This window comes from Camelus bactrianus, chromosome 30 (genome assembly GCF_048773025.1).
Source record: "Camelus bactrianus isolate YW-2024 breed Bactrian camel chromosome 30, ASM4877302v1, whole genome shotgun sequence".
Lineage (NCBI taxonomy): Eukaryota > Metazoa > Chordata > Mammalia > Artiodactyla > Camelidae > Camelus > Camelus bactrianus.
In genome coordinates this window covers 14,759,278-14,777,375 of record NC_133568.1, presented here as the reverse complement: position 1 = coordinate 14,777,375, position 18,098 = coordinate 14,759,278, and the positions used below count along the sequence as shown (strand labels likewise).

Genomic DNA, 18,098 nt, shown 5'->3' with positions numbered 1-18,098 from the left:
CCACAGCGCATACGCACACAGAGTTTGTACCCTTCCATCACACACTTGCTTACACAGCCCCTTGGAATCTTTCTCTTGTTGGCTCGTGGGTACCCTGTGGCCCACAATTACAACATAAGCCACTTTAGAGTTGGGAGTTTAACTTACACGTCTCAATTTTCCTGTCTGTGCCCAGAAGGAAGCTTGGCACATGGGAGACTGAAAATGAATGCCTGCGACTACAGACAGAAAACCACAACTTCTTAGCAGCTGGAACTGGGACGACTCTTTTGTAGGGAAAGACAATGTTGGTGAGAGAACTCTTTTATAAGGACTTTTGGGGGATAAAACTAAGCTTTAGGCTGGCATGCCTGTCTCTTAAGGAGCGAGAAAGCAGTGAAGAAAGGAGGAAAGGGAAGATGATTAGGGGGAACCAAGGGAAGGGCAGAGAAACTTAGTAGTTGGTGAGAAGAACCAAGAACATCCATCTCTAATGGAGGATTTTGAAGAATACACTCCCTCATGTGCGATGTGAAGACTCTCTCTCCTGCTCCTTCCGTCTCCCCCTGCCAACATCGTCAGGGAAGTTGAAGATGCGCTGAGATCCACTTCAATGTCAGGAACAAGCAAAACCAGAGATCACACATAGGGTCCAGAGAAGGTTTGGGTGATATTGATAAAGGTGTGAGTTTGCTAACTGGTTTTTAGGAAGTCACATGACTTTGAAATAAGAGACGCGTATCACTTCCTATCCTAAATGTCCTTCTAATTTTGGGTCTCCTATGTTATCTGATTTGTAGACCCTTGGGTTTCCTCAGGGTTCTCTTCTTGACCCCTCCTCGCTCTACATACTTTCACTAGCTAATCTCATCACTTCCCTGGCCCAGTGATCGCCTGTATATTAAACCCCAAATTTATAGATCTAGATCTTTCCGGCCCTCCACACTGTTGGATATTTCCACTTGGAGGAAACGAAGGTCCCCCCAACCTCACACGCCTAAAACCGCACTGGCTCCTCCTCCTGACTTCTCTTTCTGTCAGCGGCATCACCACCCTCCGTGGTCGCCACAGCCTCTTTCTACTTCACGTGTTCTGTACGAACAGTCAACAAATATCTCCTGACCTTCTCACTTCTGTCCCATTGATTCTGTAAATCCTCTGCTAAAAACATTGAAGTGATGATCCATTGCTCTTAAGAGAACGACTGAACTTTTTAATAATCTATCAAGGCTCTGCATGAACTAACCCTGCTCATCCGTCCAGCTTCATCTCTTGACTACCCACAGGCACGCTGATCTTCTTTTAGTTCTTAGAAAGTTCACTCTCCCCGCTGAGCTTTCACACATGCTGCTCTTTCTGTGGGTAACCCTGCCTTCATGCCTCCTGTACCTCCTACCCCTTCAGCCTGGGTAAGATGCCCTCACACATTAAATGGTATCACTTCCCCTGCAGCCTCCCCAACACCCACATCTGAGTTTGGACACCTCCTGATGCGTCTGCCTCCCTCCCTTTGTTTTCCATCCTATTACTGTCCTAAAGTGATATTGCAATGGTTCCTTTGTCTAAATTCCACCCTAGACCAGAAGCTCCAAGAAAAAAGGAGCTGTGTTTCCAACTTGCTATCCGTTGTGTTTTCATGGCCTTAGATATTTGATCCCTAAATGTTTGCCAAGTTAAGAGAAAGAAGTAAAGAAAGAGAATAGCAAAGGATACAAAATTATTAAAGATTTAAATGACTTCAATAGAAAGCAATACTTTTAATTCCAAAGCAGGGAGATGAGATATTTTCATGACTACTTATTTCTAAAATAGGATTTCTTTGGTAGGACGTAATTATGATGATTATGAAATACTAAAAATTTTCATTCAATTTTTTTCTTGCGGATTTGGTCTTACCAGTCACTAGAAGTTCAGAGAGTGCTTTCATTGAATGTTTCTCTCTCTCTCTCTGGGGACTAGCTGTACTCATAAAATTGTCTCCTACTCAACCACAATAGTGTTGCAAACTCAGCCGCAACAGTCTGCTCTCTGTCGTCTCCTTAAGTGTGTGTGTGTGTGTGTGTGTGTGTGTGTGTGTGTCTCAGTTGAGGACAAGACTGTGCCTTATGCCCCTCTCATTACCCACAGCACATGACAGTTACTTAAAACAAACTTGTTGGCCGGATCTCATTGGAGCAAAGACTATTGCATCTGCAGAAACATGGGTAAGACAGTCTTGCTCTGGACCTGACTCCTACCCTGGACCACTCGGCCCAGTACCCTTGTTAACCCCCATTCTTTTCAGGGTTTCCTCCGGGGGAAAGGTAACTGATTTCTAGCTTCACCCACCAACCTCACTCTGTCCCCAGGATGGGGGAAGCTAGGACCTCATAAAAGAACAGATCCCAGGGTCACATTATGGCTCCTTCTCCCTCACTGAGAGCTAAGTCTGTGTCCTGTATCCTTCAGGGTTATGTAAGGGGTGTGATTTTTTTTTCCTCCTTCCCATAATGTTACTTTTATCGATAAACATTATCTTATATGGGTGACAGTGCCAGATGTCCTCAGGCACAGGGCTGAGACGTGAGGCGCTGTGTATCCTGTTGCTGAGCTACACCTTATGTACACAGAACGTAACATTCTCAAAGGATAAATATCCTCGGTGTTACTAAGACTGCCCCGAGCAGGTCCCATTTCCCTCCTAGAGCAGCTGTCTTAGGGGACAGATGAGAGAAGCCTGCCTTCACGCCAGGCTGACATATCAAGTGTGAAGACATATGGGAATCACATGTCCTCATATTATTCCCTCAAAAATGAATTAAATTGGTCTACAAAACATACATCTTTGTGACAACAAAACTGACATATGAACAGAGACTCCTGTGAGGAATGACTTCAAAAGAACCAGCCGAGCTGAAGGATGTGTGTAAATGGGATTCACAGTCAAAAAAGCTCACAGAGAGGGCCCGGCACCTCTCCTGGCGTCTACAACGCACTGAAAGTGAGAACGTTTTGGACTCATTTCAAAAACTGAAGTGTTTACAAGCATAAACATTCTAAGACATGTCATGCAGAATTTGGAGGTATGTGCCTTCTAAATGTCTTCTCTGACAATCAACTGCCAATTTTTGTTTCCTCTAATACTGAGAAGCTTCACTATCCGGGGGTCTTTAGGCTCTGAAAGCATGGTCCCTCAAGAAATATATTTTCATCAAACAGCACCTTCAGCTCTAAACAGTCGATGCTACATCTCCTGAGTATCTCGTCTTGGATGTTGTAACAGAGATGAGGCTGAAAAACCGAGCTTGGTCTCTGCCCTTATAAAGCTCGTGATTTTGTTGGGGTGTGAAGGCCACAAGTGGATTCAGGAACAGGAATTAGAGACATAAATAAAAGATTCTCCTCATTACAAAGTGGCACATAATTAACTGAGTAACTTAAGGGATGGTTGAATAGATGTTGCAGGAGTTCAGGAGAAAGAAGGAGTTTGTTTCCGCTGGGGTGTTCAGAAGAGCCCCACCGAGGTGGTGGCGTGTGAGCCAGGCTCAGTGAAAGGGGAGGCCGAGGGAGGGGGAGAGGGGAGTAAAACATTCCGGCTGGAGGGCAGTGGTGTGACCAAAATCTTAGTGGACAAAGCCAGTCCAATGGCTGAGGGTGAGAGGCTATGTGTAAGGACAGAAAGGGATGAGAAAGAGCTTAACACCCTTTTTCTTCAACTCCCTTTTCAAGTAGCAACATTGCAACGATGTTAATTTCCCACCTTAATTCAGTTAAATTCTGGAAAAGTTTTTTTTTTTTTCCTATTACAAAGTACAAAGACAATGCATAAGAATCTTCACAAAGATTTCTGAAAATCTGATTTTTGAAATCTGCACCAAATACACAATGTTAGTTATGGTTAATGAACCATAAGTGATTTATATTTATTTCTTAATACAATTGTCTATTTTGAGACCAGAAGGAGAGTTGTACGTCCTTACATTTTCAAGTTCACATACGGCATTCACATTAAAGTAAGTTTTTCTAAGCTGCTTGTAGTTAGAAACAAAGTAATTCACTGTTACCGCTCTTGTCCTGCAGTGTCCCAGAGCTGAAGATGCACCTTAAATGCTTTTCCTGTTGACCCATTTGGTCCCTGTGTGTTATAAACCTGAAAAAATACAAATGTCATCAGTTGATAATGCTCTGGATTTTGTCAGCATACAAATTCGCTGGGTTCATTCACTCAGTATATTTTTTCTCAGTTACTATAATCAAAGTTCATAGTGCAGAATAAATATTTGCTCTGTTTTTTTCCAGAAGTATCACATCTAATCTCACTTTTAAATGTCAAGTATAGGTATGATTTTCAACACAACTTAGGCATCCTGCAAACTTAAATTAGACACCTTCTGTCATTTCTTCATGGAGGCAGCAAACATCAGATTTAGGACCCAAGTTCTAGGTACAGATATCAACTCTTCATTTAACCTCTTTGCATCTGTTTCTTATTGGCAAACTGAGTCTCATAATCTCCTCCAACTTTACAGAGTTACTGCAAATTTAAATGAAATAACAGATGTGAAGCCATTTTTTAAAACAGTAAAATGCTTTACAAATACCTGAACATCGTTTGCTGTGAACCGAGCTTTCAAAACGACTTAGCCATGAAATATACACAGAATTTCTCAGTAAATTTACACAGGATATTTCAAGCCTTCTCTTACTAGTTGTTTCTTCAAAGGCTCTTTTCAGAAAAGTTAATTTTTAAATGATTGCCTTTGGATTTATTTAAGCAAAGCATAAGAATTTTAATATTTATGCAGCTCTCTTAAGTATGGTTTAGTGAAAATTTAAAACGAAGACTTTGCAAGGACTTATACCTAGATCAGTGGGAGGCGAGAAGGCACAGGAAACCCTGGAGTGGTTGGAAGCAAGTTTGTTAAGACTATGATACTTGACCTTCAGGTAAGAGACAGGACATTATGAGGAACTGTGATTTAAGTTTTCAACCACCATCTCCTTTGTTTTTCTGTTTTGTTTTGTTTTCTGTCCCCCCATCCCAATCCTCTAGGGACGAGTGGATCTGCGACATCAACAGGCAGCAGCAGCCGTCCTGGCAATTCCAAGCACACCTTGGGCGGCAGCAAGTCTGGCTCAGCTTCTGTGCCTCTGCTGCACGTCCCACATGTCACGGTATCCTTACTCCTGTCACGGCGTCTAGCACAGGGGAAGGAAGTGGCTGTGATTCTCACTTAAACTCCCTTCTCTTGAAAAAGAGCATGGATTGGTCTCACATTCTGTTCATAATAAGCTAGTGATTGATGGCTGAGTCCACACATAAATAAAAATGCTGCAAGAACTTACAAAGCTCACGTTCCAGCTCTTTGCCAATCATTCTTTTAACCTCTTTCTTAAGAGCAGAAAAACGAATACTTGTCTTTACTGAGGACCTTTAACTCCTGACCTGAGTTAATGATTTTAAATACTGACTCGTGTTTTGAAAGATTCTGTAAGTATTCATAGACAACACACCAAATAAACCCAGAAATGATTTATTTTAGTTGCTCTGTGTACTTCTGGAGACAAGCAATAGTGTCACCCACTTCTTTTTTTTAAGCAAAATGGTATTTATAGTTGAGAAAGTAAAAAATAATATTCTGATTGGATTAAAGTGACAGGCTACGAATTTCATGTGTTAAAAGACAGACACCTCGCAAAGCAATAAACATAGCTTCTTCATTCTTGTTTTATACAGGAGGATCGACAACAGGTTAAGAGTATGGTTAGAAACTCACCACACGTTTTTCCCGGAAGTCTATTCCTACTGTCGTGATGAACTTGGGGTTGAATTTATTGTCTGTGTATCGATAGAGGAATGTCGTCTTCCCCACCCCCGAATCTCCGAGGGCCAGGAGTTTGATCAGATAGTCATAGTCCCCATCAGTCATAGTGATGGTCTTGGTGGGCCTGCAGAGGAGGGAAAATAGCATGATTTGGGTAAAACTGGTTTTCCTTTCTTTGCCTTCCTGCCAATGTAAATTTAGCTTCCAAAGGCAAAAAAAATTGAAATGTCTCTATTCTGAGAAATTCTGAATTGACTGGCTCAGAGAAGCTTCAGGAGTAAGAACTCTTATAGGGTTTCACTCGGTACCCAGCTTTTTACATCATGGCAGGTAAAGGGGAACAAAAAGCTATGTGATACCCACCAAGCCTACTGCCACAGCAATGGTAGAACTTAAAGAGTCATAGCTTTTTTTAAAAGCCAGGGTTCCTTGGGAATCAGGAGTATGGTGTAAGGGAGAGGAGTCACAGGGAACAGAAAAACCTGTCCACGGTGAGGCAGGCGCCCCAGAGGGAGACTGAAATTATATGCGGGTCGTGGAAGACGAAAGCCTTGGGGAATATTCTGCATCTAATCATTCAGAATGGGCTTTCTATTATGTGCATACAAATATGCCCTTCTAATTAAAAAAATTTAGCAACTGGTACGACAAACCTTTAAAAACATTGATTTGAAATCATTTCAAAAGCAATGCTTTAAAATCTTCTGTTTGGAAATACTGAACCCTCTGTTCTCCAATGGCAAATCTGCTGTATTTGGCAAATCTGCTGAATATTTTCCAGGCCTTGAAAAAGAGGAAGAGCTATTCAGAGGCAAGACTATGGTAATTCTGCTAATCCTTCCCCCTGAAGGAATGCCATTGCCATTTCTCTCACTGCCCTAACTTCTCCTCTGTCTCCATCTTAATTTCTTCTGTTGTTACAACAGGTGATGCCAAGGGCTAATGCCAAGAATTGTACCATCACCTACTGAATATTTGGTGAAGCTACCACTCTTGAGGTTAGCAACATGATTTGCCATTTAGTACAACTTTCTGATTCGTGGATTATAGAAATGAGTTTGTCGTGTCCTATGCACAGGAGGACTTCTGAAGATATCCCTAGAATAGAAATATTTCTCCTGTATTACGTGAAAAGAAGGAATATTTCCCCACCTTTACAGATCCAGAAAGCCCTGAACTCTTCAGGAGTTCTGAGATTATTGAAATTAAATTTCAACGTAACACCCTTTCTTTTCTGAGTAGGACTCTAGTGGTGGACGTGTGCTAACCATGAATGTATCCTTTTTCTTTTCTAATATCTATACAAAGTATAACCATTGCTCAGGAAGAGATGCATAGCAGCCGTCAACAACCAGCCTCCCTTAATAGAAGGATACAGATACCTCGACTATTGATGTGCAATTTTTCTTAGGAAATGTCTGCATTGATTGACTGCCTAGTGGTGACTAGTTCTGAATTTGGATGATTCTAAATATCTCACCAGGACTTTTTTGGTGGAAATTGTTGCTGCTCCTAGTCTTTGAGCCAAGCGGGTTGCCGGAGGAGACTGCTGCCCACGGTGTGCGGCTTCCCACCATTTCAGGTCCCTCACCTCCTACATCATGCTATCTTATTCTCTCTTGCCCTTCCCAACTTACTCATGCAAAACTCCTCTGAAGGGTGACAGAGTCTGTCATTTCATTGGTAGAATTGGATAAACTGTTGATTCTCTTGGAAAAAGAGACAGATGAAATTTAAATCTTTTAACATATTTAAGTAACTAAAGCTAAATTCTTCCCTGGACACAAACCTTGATAATCAGAGGAAAGAAATTGAAGCTACTGGCTACTTAAATACAAGATTAAGTTGAAGGATACTGTGGTTCCCTGGAAAAATGAAAAGAATAGAGTCAAGAAGATACATCAGCACACTTTAAAATTCTGCTTAAAGTTAACTCTGCTTTTTGTGATATTTTTGGTGACAGTGTCAAAAAAGGCCAAGTCTTGAGCAAATCTAGTTAAATACCTTCAATGTACAGTATCAGGCCCGAAGATAAAAATTCCAAAAATGATGTAATGCATAATCTGGTTTCTGACGAGGCATGCCTACACTTACTATTTGAATATTTGGATAAGGATGCAAGAAAAGACAACATTATTTTACAAGATGGAACACGATTAGTTGATAGATGAATCAAATGGTTGTGCTTTTAGTTCAAACAAAACAATGATCTTCATGGTTTGCAGCGGTCAGAGAAGATTTTGTAGAGGAAGATGAACTTCCACGTAACCTTACAGGAAAGGGAAGGGTCAGGTAGGAGGAGAGGAGATACAGGACCACTGACTGGGAGATGAATTCCCACGTATAGATGAGACCATCACCACTTGCCAAGTACATGACCTACCATGTACTCCTGATCTGTAGCCAGTCTGCAGTACAGAAACTGCCTGGGGTTGCCTCCCAACTGCTCTAATCCAGAGTGAACAATCCTGGCTACTATGAATCAGTTCCACTCTGGCCCACAAAGGCTCTTTTCTCCAAGCAAAAGGTGGTAGAGGCTTTGTGGCATTTAACATAAATTACACCTGAAATGAACACAAACCTTGGTACTGTGAAAACCCTTCCTTCAGTGTCTTCAATAGATTATTTAATATGAAAATGAATATATGCATGTATGTATGACTGAGACACTGTGCTGTACACCAGAAGGTGACACATTGTAATGGACTGTACTCCAATTTAAAAAAACAGACTATTTAAAGAAATTGACATATTAAGCTGAGATAGTTTGTCTCCAAGTTTCTTTTAAAAAACGAATTTTATATTCCATTGTATAGATAGATAGATAGATAGATAGATAATTCTTTTGCATTTAGTTTGTCATTTTTTAAAAAAAAATTTCTTTTGTATTTAGTTTGGTTCCTCTTTTATTACTATGTGACTTTCTGAGTCCTAAAATCGTACGACCTCAATATTTTGGCACAGCAAACACAACACCGCAAAGAAAAATAAAAACCTTGGCAAGGCTTCTTTTTTCCAAGAACTGGGCTCAAAAAAATGATCTGGGAAGGATCAAAAAGCTGACAAGTTTAGCAAGATACTTATTCCTGCACGACGATTGCTGGGACTGTTGTTCTTGGTTCTATGGATCGAAAAGGGAAGAAAAAGCCAGAACGTTGTGGTGGTTCAGGAAATGAGTCTGACTCTCAGCCATTATCACTGTGTCACAAGCGACACCACAAGAGCAGGTCCTTTACAAACAGAAACTGAAGCATCCTCCTCAGAGCCTTTGGTGGGACGGTAAGGGGCTGGGAAGAGGAGGGAAAAGCCTTCAAAACACCCACGAGGCTCTGTTTAATGGAGAATCTTAAAGGTAGAAGCACATCTAAGCAATCGTGTTCAAGCCCTTAGTTTACAGGTGAGTAATCACGTGCGGGGAAGTCACGTGATTCACGGAGCGACAGTTTCTAATAGACGAACCCCAAGCCTATTGTTCATTATGCTTTGAAATGAAAAATGGGTTAGGTCGGTAGAAAGTAGAAATATTTTCATTCTATGGGGAAAGGGAATTCTCTTGGGGAATACGATTTTCATAGTTAGAATATGTCAAATGAGGTTACCCATACTTTCTTCTTTTACCCCCTGTTATGCTTCATTCTCATTCAGCATAAATTCCATTAGCTCAGGAACTTAATTTCCTTGTCCACCGCCAGATCCACAGAGCCCAGAACAGTGGCCAGCATACAGAAGGAGCTCAGTACATATGGGTTGAGTGTATAAATCTATTTAAGCTTCTCGGGGCCATGCAAATGTCATGATTAATGAAATTAATCTTTGAACAGTTGGTGGAAGTGGTGTCCTCCACATTCAGGACTTGCATTCGCCCTCCTTCTTCATCTGTAAAGTGAGTATTTAGATTAAATGATGACCCTAGTACTTTCCAGGCCTGGCTTCCTGAGTTCCTTTTTCTATTTTAAGTTGTGCTAGAGTATAAAACTTGCCCCAAATAGAATATTTATATCTTCAGAGGAACGGTTTCAAATAACCTGGGAAAAGAGAAAGTACAGAGGGACTATAATTTTTGAAAGTGAGATTTGTGCTGGCAGAGGGCGTATAAACTTATCAGTGAAATAGGTCAGAGCTCACAGAACCAGGATCCTCCGTGAAAGCATCCATCTGTCCATCTAACGTGTACTCACTGGCACCTCCTGTTTCGCATGATATTTTGCGTGGCTCTGAGGATAGACTCTGGTTTCTCTAGTTGGGGAGCTTAGCAAATGCTACCGATATGGGGGGATGACTACTGCACAGACAGACTAACCCGTGAAAGCTTTGGGGTTCTCTGCTATTTCTCCAAGTAACAACCTTAAGAAGGTCATGACAAGTTATGATCTTGTAGCTTGAACTTATTAAATTCTTAAAAACCAACTTAATGTTCTGAAGGCATTTTGGAAAGCTAAAAGCAGCACACAGATAAAGTATTAGTGATATTACTTTGCATTCGGTATAGATGGTTTCAATAAAATAAAGCTGTCATGCATCAAATGGACAGATGTTTGCTATTTCCTCATTTATCTCTATTTGACGGGTTTGTGTCGGGCTCCAGTAGGGGCATTCGAGGTCTGGGACTCTCACAGCAAGCACTTTATTGTCTGAATGATAGCCTGAAGGTGGTTCTCATCAACTGACCTTGAAATATCGCTGCCTATAACCACTTGTACGTCCTGGAGGTTAGGTATGGACGGCGGAAGTACTCCAGGGACCTACGGCCTGGGCATCGGTAGGACAGGAGCCATTATCTGGAAGGAGGGTAGTTGAGGGAGTACATTTTCAAAAAATATGTATTTCCTTTAGTGTGATGCTATAGGCATTATGTCCTGTTAGCGAGGATTATTAAAGATAATTTTTATTTTGGTTCTTCCTAAAGGCTATTTAGAATTAATGGAAGTGAGTCTATATGGAAGATTCAAACCAAAGTGTAAATATAAGTCAACATTAACTTAATTGAACAACTTTTACTGAAGTTGACAGTGGTCAGCATGTCTGCAGGAGCAATCAAATCTATTTTTAAAATGTGTTCATTTTGTTTCATTCTATGACCGAGGATCTAATATAATAAGAGACAAACCAAGAATTCATTGAGCTTATTCACTCTGAAAATAAAGGGTAAAAATCTTGAACACAAGTCAGCTTTAAATTGATTTTTCTCCAATGATACATCATTCTCACGTATTAAGTGTACTTCTAAGCCAATGAATAATTTTATTTCTCTAAAATTCTTTTTTTCCTCTAAAGTAACATTTTTCCCCTTTATCTTAATTTTGTGTTATCTTTTGAAACTGGATTTTCCTTGTATGAGAAGTTCCAAGCATATACAAAACTTCAAGGAATAGTAGTGTACCCGCATATATTGAGTGCCCAGCTTCTATATTATCAATACATGGCCATTCTTTTTTCAGGTACCCCAAATTCTCCCTTTATCAGATAGTTTTGAAGCTAATACCAGGCATCATAACATATTTTTTCATAAATAATTCAATACATGTTTTTGAAGATTTCTCAACTTAGCACTGACATCATGCATTCACAGAAAGGTTGTCAAAGGTGTGGCTTTTTGAGTATTTGATAGGTCAGAAGTCATCTCTTACTACTGTTTTAGCTGGTATTTCTTTTACAATGATCAAGTCAAGCATCTTTTCATATGTTAAAGGGTTATTTGTATTCCTTTTTTTTTTTTTTGTGAATGGAAGACCCACATCTCTCGGTCTTTTTTAAAAAATGGTTTATCTCTTCTATTTTTAGAAGTGCTTTATGTATTAGGGACCCTGTTATTTAAGTTGCCAATTCTTTTCCCCATTTGTCTTTGTACATTGCTTGTGGGATTTATGCTACCCAAAAGACTTACTGTTGTTGCCCATGTTGTTTGGGGGAGGAGAAATCAAATTCTGAGTCACAGGCAGATTTTCACATCCCAGATGATACAGAAACTCATTCATGAGGTCTTCTGCTACTTACATGGTTTCAAATTTATATTTAACCATCGAACTCATCTGGACTGTATTATAAATATGTTATGAAGAACTGATCCAAACTTATCTTGTGATCGCTGTCCCAATACAACTTTAGGTACAAATTCATCTTTGCACCACTGATTTGAGCTGTCACTTCTGTTCTACAGTAAAATTACACACACAGGTATGTCTATTTTTGGATTTTTCTCTTCTGTTTCATGCGTCTCATTGTCTCTTCAGGCAGCATCCACTTAAACATGATTATTCATAAAATGTTTCATATCTGAAAAAGTTACCCCCCTTCACTGTTCTTCTTTTCTTAACATCTTTACAATACTGAATTTTCTTATCCAAAAACATATGTCTTTCATGTGATCAAGTCATCTGCTGTGACTTTCAGGATTACTTTATGGTTTTCCTTATACAGGTTTCGAATATTTTTGTTAAGTCCACACCCCAGTACTTCATCTTCTTTATTTGCTTTCGTAACTTGGGATTCATCTGCCAACTTCTGCTTATTATTGTTTTGTTGTTTATATGAAGATTATTGACTTCTGTTTATTGGTTTCATTACCCAATGTTTTGCCAAATTTTATTCCTTTAATGGGTTTTCAATTCATTATTTTGAATTTTGCAGATGTATAATTGTATCTTTGATATAATAAATAGGCATTCTTTATTTCTTCCTTGCAAATGTTTACGCTGTTACGTGTTTTCTCTTGTCTACTTTCACAGGCTAATGTCTCCATTAAAAAGTTACATAGTAGTAGAGATCACGGACATCCTTGTACCCAATTTTAGTTGGAAATTCTCTCGTGTTTTTCCGTTAAGCAAGATGCTGGCTGCTTTTAACCTGAGTAGATACTGACTCTGTCCCTTGCCCATTCTTCTTCTGTTGAGATAGTCTTCCGGTTTCTCTCCTTAACTCAGTTTTATTAATAGATTTCCTTATACAGCAACACCTTTACATTTCTGAAGTAAATTTCACTTGTTCATGATGTATTATCTTTTAATATCCTGTTGAGTTACATTTCCTATGTTTTATTTAGTTTTTTCATCAGTATTAAATACTAAGATGTGCCTTGTTTTTGCAACAATCTTTGGTTTTGAGCTTTACATTATAATCACTTTACTGAAAGAATATGAAAGCTTTCCTACTTTTTCTGTGCTCTAGAGAAGTTTCAGTATCATGGAGGTTATCTGATCTTTAAATGTTTGAAAGAATTTCTATGTGCAACCATCTTGTCCTGGGTGATTCTGTGTGTTGGCAGGGGAGATTAAATTATCTTCCCTATTTCTTCTTTGGTAATTGGTCCTTTTAATCCTGTCTCCACTAGGATCAATTTTGCAAAGCTGTGATTTTGTAGAACATGCAGCATTTCATCTAGAAAGTCGAATGCACTTTATAGAGCTGCGCAAATTACTCTCATACTATTTATTAAATCCCCTGTTTTGATACTTATTTTTCCATCTGACATTTCTAACTCTGTATATTTGCACTTCTCTGTGGAAGGCTTTAAAAATCAACGAAAGTACTAGTCCTATCACCTCAAGAGGTTATTTTAATTTTCATACTATAGCCCCATGGTCCAGTAATCCTATTTTCTAATATCATTAATTTTTCCCTTAAAATGTCCTCCCTACCCCACTCTTTATCTTCTAAATTCAAATCATAACCACAATTCACAAGTTCTTAGACTTCTCCAGTTTTACTCCAGTTTCTATGTACCATAAGGGTCATACATATACTGTGGGGGTCAAGATCTAGTAGACCTTGAGATTCTGGACTTGAAATTGCTAAAAACCCAAATTTGCTCAAAAGGTATTCTCATGAGCAGCTTGTCCATAATTCTCATAATCAGGGTCAGGGTAGGGCTGCTCCCTGATTTAAGACATTTTAACCCGAACTGAAGGAGTTTTTAAATCATTCTGTTTCCTAGTAGTGATCTGCTCAGGTCAGTGCCTTCCATGTGTTTCCCTAGTACGGGATCATTACAAGGCAGCAGGAGCCAGCCAAACACGAAGCTATTTTGTCCCCACTTGCAGTGTAATATTGACAGTGTTCTAAATGAAATCTTTCTGAGAAGGACCTGAGAGCAGTGGCCTGGCATTACCCCTGAAGCTCACAGGTACCCTGGGTAGAAGGCAAACCCCCAACCGATATGTGCTGAAAAACACCATTTAGCAGACATGACCCAGACTGCGGGGCTGTTAAAACAACTCAGGCTTCAGGTGAGTAAGTGATCAATGGGAACAAAATAGTACTTTACAAAGTTGTTTCAGATTAGAGAAACCTCTGACAGCCAGTGCTTACAGGATAAAGGTAACTGAGGAATAGTTCTAAATGCTGATAAACTGAAATACCTCTTTAAAAATAGAGAGAACTTTACAGCCTTCTTGGACACTTAAATATGTGCAGTCCCAAAGTGTGTCCGGGTCACGCTGAGGACACAGGCCTTGTCACATACACTGTCACTGATCTGTCACCTTACCTTGTTGGCACAGGAAAACACTGGGTTTCTCTAGCTCTTACAAGATCTCCTTGTGTAGCTTCTTGGAATTTGGGGTTGTGTGTATCTGCAGCTCCAGAGAGAAGGCACAGCCTGTTCCTCAGGTCGCCTGCACCACTGAGGTGTGAGGCGGTGGGAGACACAAGCAAGCTCCAGGCGTCCTCCTGGCTTCCAGTTTGTTATCACGGATTCCTGTTTGACCTTGCTCTCTTGGACTTCATGTCCATCTTTCTTTCCTGACCCTGGTTCTGCTGACTTCAGCCACAACGCAACACAGAAGAGCAACAGGCTTACGTAGACCGTCTAGCCAGCTCCCACAACTGCACAAACTGGAGCAACAACTACCACGTTAAGGATTGCTCAGATACCCTGAGAGGCGGCTGAGAAGGTCTTTCAGTGAGCTGTCCTGTAGCTGAGGTGTCTGTTGTATATTCCATGGCAGAATGTCTACATCCACTGCAAAATAACTTTAAGCTTTATCAGTAACTTACTCTATCCTAAGGCACGGTTTTGGCATTTCCCTCCAAAATCTCTGAAAGAAGTCCAGGGGATGTTGACATGTCTCTATAATCAACAAGCAAGTGAATCAAAGAACTTTGGCTTTCAATGTACACATTAGTCTTCAGCTCACACTGACGATTTAAAAGAATAAGTTGGCTTCTAGCCCAATTTACATTGTATTGAGCCAACGGGAGAATAATTCTTCTATGGCTTGGAATAAGAGTATCTTTAGATACTATTCTTCAGTTTAAGGCTTCACGAAATTTAGAAATAGTAATGAGGAGCTTCACAGATGCTCCTCTACAATGTTACAAGGCAGGATTTTATGATTACTACTCTAGGCAGGTAAGAATTACACCCGGGCAATTCTAATAGACATTACCAATTAATAGAACTTTCATATAAATATCATTTTATCAAAGAAAGCAATTTGTGACTATGAAGAGAAAATACAGAAGAACGTTGTGGTAAAAATAACAAAAGTATCAAACTATTGGAAAAGAATATTTGAGGCAATTTAAATGATAATATAATGACATCTAACAAGTCACACTGCCTGCTTTTTTTTTAATGGAGGTACTGGGGATTGAACCCAGAACCTCATGCATGCCAAGCCTGTGCTCTGCTACTGACCTATTTCCCTCCCCCACGACATTGCCTTCTTATGTATTAGGCACTGCTCTAAGCACTAAGTACTAAGGGTTAACATATTTAACACAACCCAATAACACTACAGATTCAACCCAATCTCTATCAAAATCTAGCTGCCCTTTGTAGGAAATACAAGCCAACCCTAAAATTTGTACGTAAATGCAAGGGTCATAGAATAGCCAAAATAATCTTGACTAAAGAAGAACAAAGTTGGAGGGTTCATACTTCCCCAATATCAAAGCTTACTACACAGTTACAGACATCAAGACAGGTAGCACTAGCCTGGGAGGAGACACAGAGATCAGTGCAATAGAACTGAGAGTCTACAGATAAACGCTTACATTTATGGTCAGTTGTGATAAGGGTGCTGAGATAATTCAATGGGGAAGGAATAATCTTTTCAGCAAATGGTGCTGTGGCAACTGGACAGTCACATTTAAAAGAATGAAGTTGGATGCTGCCTTACACTACGTGCAAAAATGAACAGAAAATGAATCATAGCCTTTAATATAAGAGCTACAACTATGAAATTCTTAGAAGAAAACATAGGAATACATATTTATGACCTTAAATTGGACAGCGATTTCTTAGGTATAACACCAACAGTACCAATAACAAAAAAATTGATAAATGAATTTCATTACAATTACAAACTTTCGTGCTTCGAAAGATACCATGAGACAAGCGAAAATACAACCCCCAGACTGGGCAAAAATATTTGCAAATCATATTTCTTGAGGGAAATAAGGGACTTGAGTTGAAACTACATAATTTTTACAACTCAATAATAAAAGACAAATAATGCAATTAAAAATGGACAAAGGATTTGAATAGATATATTTCTCCAAAGATTATCTACAAATGGCCAATGAGTAGATGAAAAGATGCTAAGGTAGCATGAGTCATAGAAAAGCACAAATCAAAACCACAGTGAAATACCATTTCACACCCACTACGATGGCTATAATCATAACGGTGACAATATCAAGTGCTGGTGAAGATGTGGAGAAATGGAGCCTTCCCATGTCACTGCTGGGAAAGGGAAACGTGCAACCACACTGGGAAACACTTTGGCACCTTCTCACAATGTTAAGCATAGAGTGACCCTAAGACCCAGCAATTCTGCTCCGAGGTCTATATTTAAAAGAAATGAAAACATGTCCAGACAAACACTTCTACATGAATGCTCGTAACAGCCCCCAACTGAAACAACCCAAATGTCCATCTATAGGTGAATTTATAAACAGAATGTGGCCTATCCCTAAGATGCAGTATTACTCAGCCATAAAAAGGAATGAGGTAGATACACACTATAACACAGATGGACCTTGAAAGCATTACTCTATGTGAAGAAGCCAGGAGCAAAAGGCTACAAATTATATGATTTCATTTAATGAAATGTCCAGAACAGGCAACCCCAGAGACAGAATGTAAATTAGTGCGTGCCAGGGGGTGCAGAGAGGAGGACTGGGGAGTGACTGCTAATGGGAATGAGGATTTTTTGGAGAAATAACGAAAATGTTCTGGATTTAGATATTAATGGTGACACATGGTGGATTTTATGGTATGTGAATTATATCTCGATAAAGCTATTATTTAAAAAACCTAACAGTGTAAAAATACTGTATTTTATTTAAAAAAATTTTTCCATCAGCTAGGTGTTAATTATTCAAATAATAATTCAAATTCAAATAATAATACCCTCTTAAAACCTAATGGAAAGGGCCTGTAAAATATACTCCAGGAAGTATATTCCTGAGGCTTTGTTAACTCATTACAGCAACTCATCCCAGGGTAGAAAAACTCAATGGTCAGGAGAGGAGTCAGTTTATCTAATTTGTTGCTGTTACAGTTTGGAGCGGTTTCCTCTTGCTGACAGCCATCAGCAAAGCTCAGCCTACAGCTAGCGGATCCCTTCCTTTGCTGAAACCCATTATTACACCGCCCTTAACGTACTTTCCCAGAGACCTATAATTTTGTTCCCTCATATATTCTAAATTTTGTTTCCTTGAAAATTAGTAGCCCCTAAATCATGGCTTTATTCATTCACTCTAGACACGCAGCCTTCATCACTATGTTGCTTAAATATCTGGATTAAATAAGCTTCAAGAATTTTTTACAAGATTTAATATTTGACCTGAAAGGCTTTTCTGTTTGTTTTACATAAATGGACAGCATGATTTACTTTTTTAAGGGAGTCAGAGTTTTCTTGTTTTTGTTCTGTTTTTTATGCTCTTCTAGGTCCTTTTAGCCAGGACTTCAGCTTGGGAGCAAGAAAAATAAATAAATAAATAAAAGGAAATCCTTGAAATTCTGCAAAGCCTTATACTGAAATAATCTTTGACACATATTATATTTCTCTAAGGCTGGAAAATCTCGTGCTGCAATAAATCAGATTAGGAGGCACACACAAAGAGGCCAGTGCCTTCCCTGAGATCTGCCAACAAGACCAGAAAATGGGATCTTCCAACTGAGTGGTTCTCAAACCCGGCTGCCTTTAAAATTCCCTGATGCCTAGGCCACATCCCAAACCAAGTACATCTGAATCCTGACGATGAGACAAATGCATTCGTATTTTTTTAATGCTCTCCAGATGGTTCCAACATGCGGCCCAGTTTGAGAACTACTGTTCTGTCTCCCAGCCCAGAGGCTCCTCACTATTA

At 39.6% G+C, this 18,098-nt stretch overlaps 1 protein-coding gene across 2 annotated transcripts in view; it reads right to left on the bottom strand.

Moving 5' to 3' along the window:
- RAB27B (RAB27B, member RAS oncogene family) overlaps window positions 1-18,098 on the bottom strand; it is a 161,002-nt gene that overhangs the window by 10,342 nt on the left and 132,562 nt on the right. For both annotated transcript variants that reach the window (XM_074355433.1, XM_010961339.3), the window contains 2 exons: window positions 5,736-5,907; window positions 4,023-4,108 (listed from right to left, as the gene is read on the bottom strand). In XM_074355433.1, coding sequence (XP_074211534.1) covers window positions 4,023-4,108; window positions 5,736-5,888 — 239 coding nt within the window. In that variant the 5' untranslated portion in view covers window positions 5,889-5,907. The remainder of the gene's footprint in view (window positions 1-4,022; window positions 4,109-5,735; window positions 5,908-18,098) is intronic.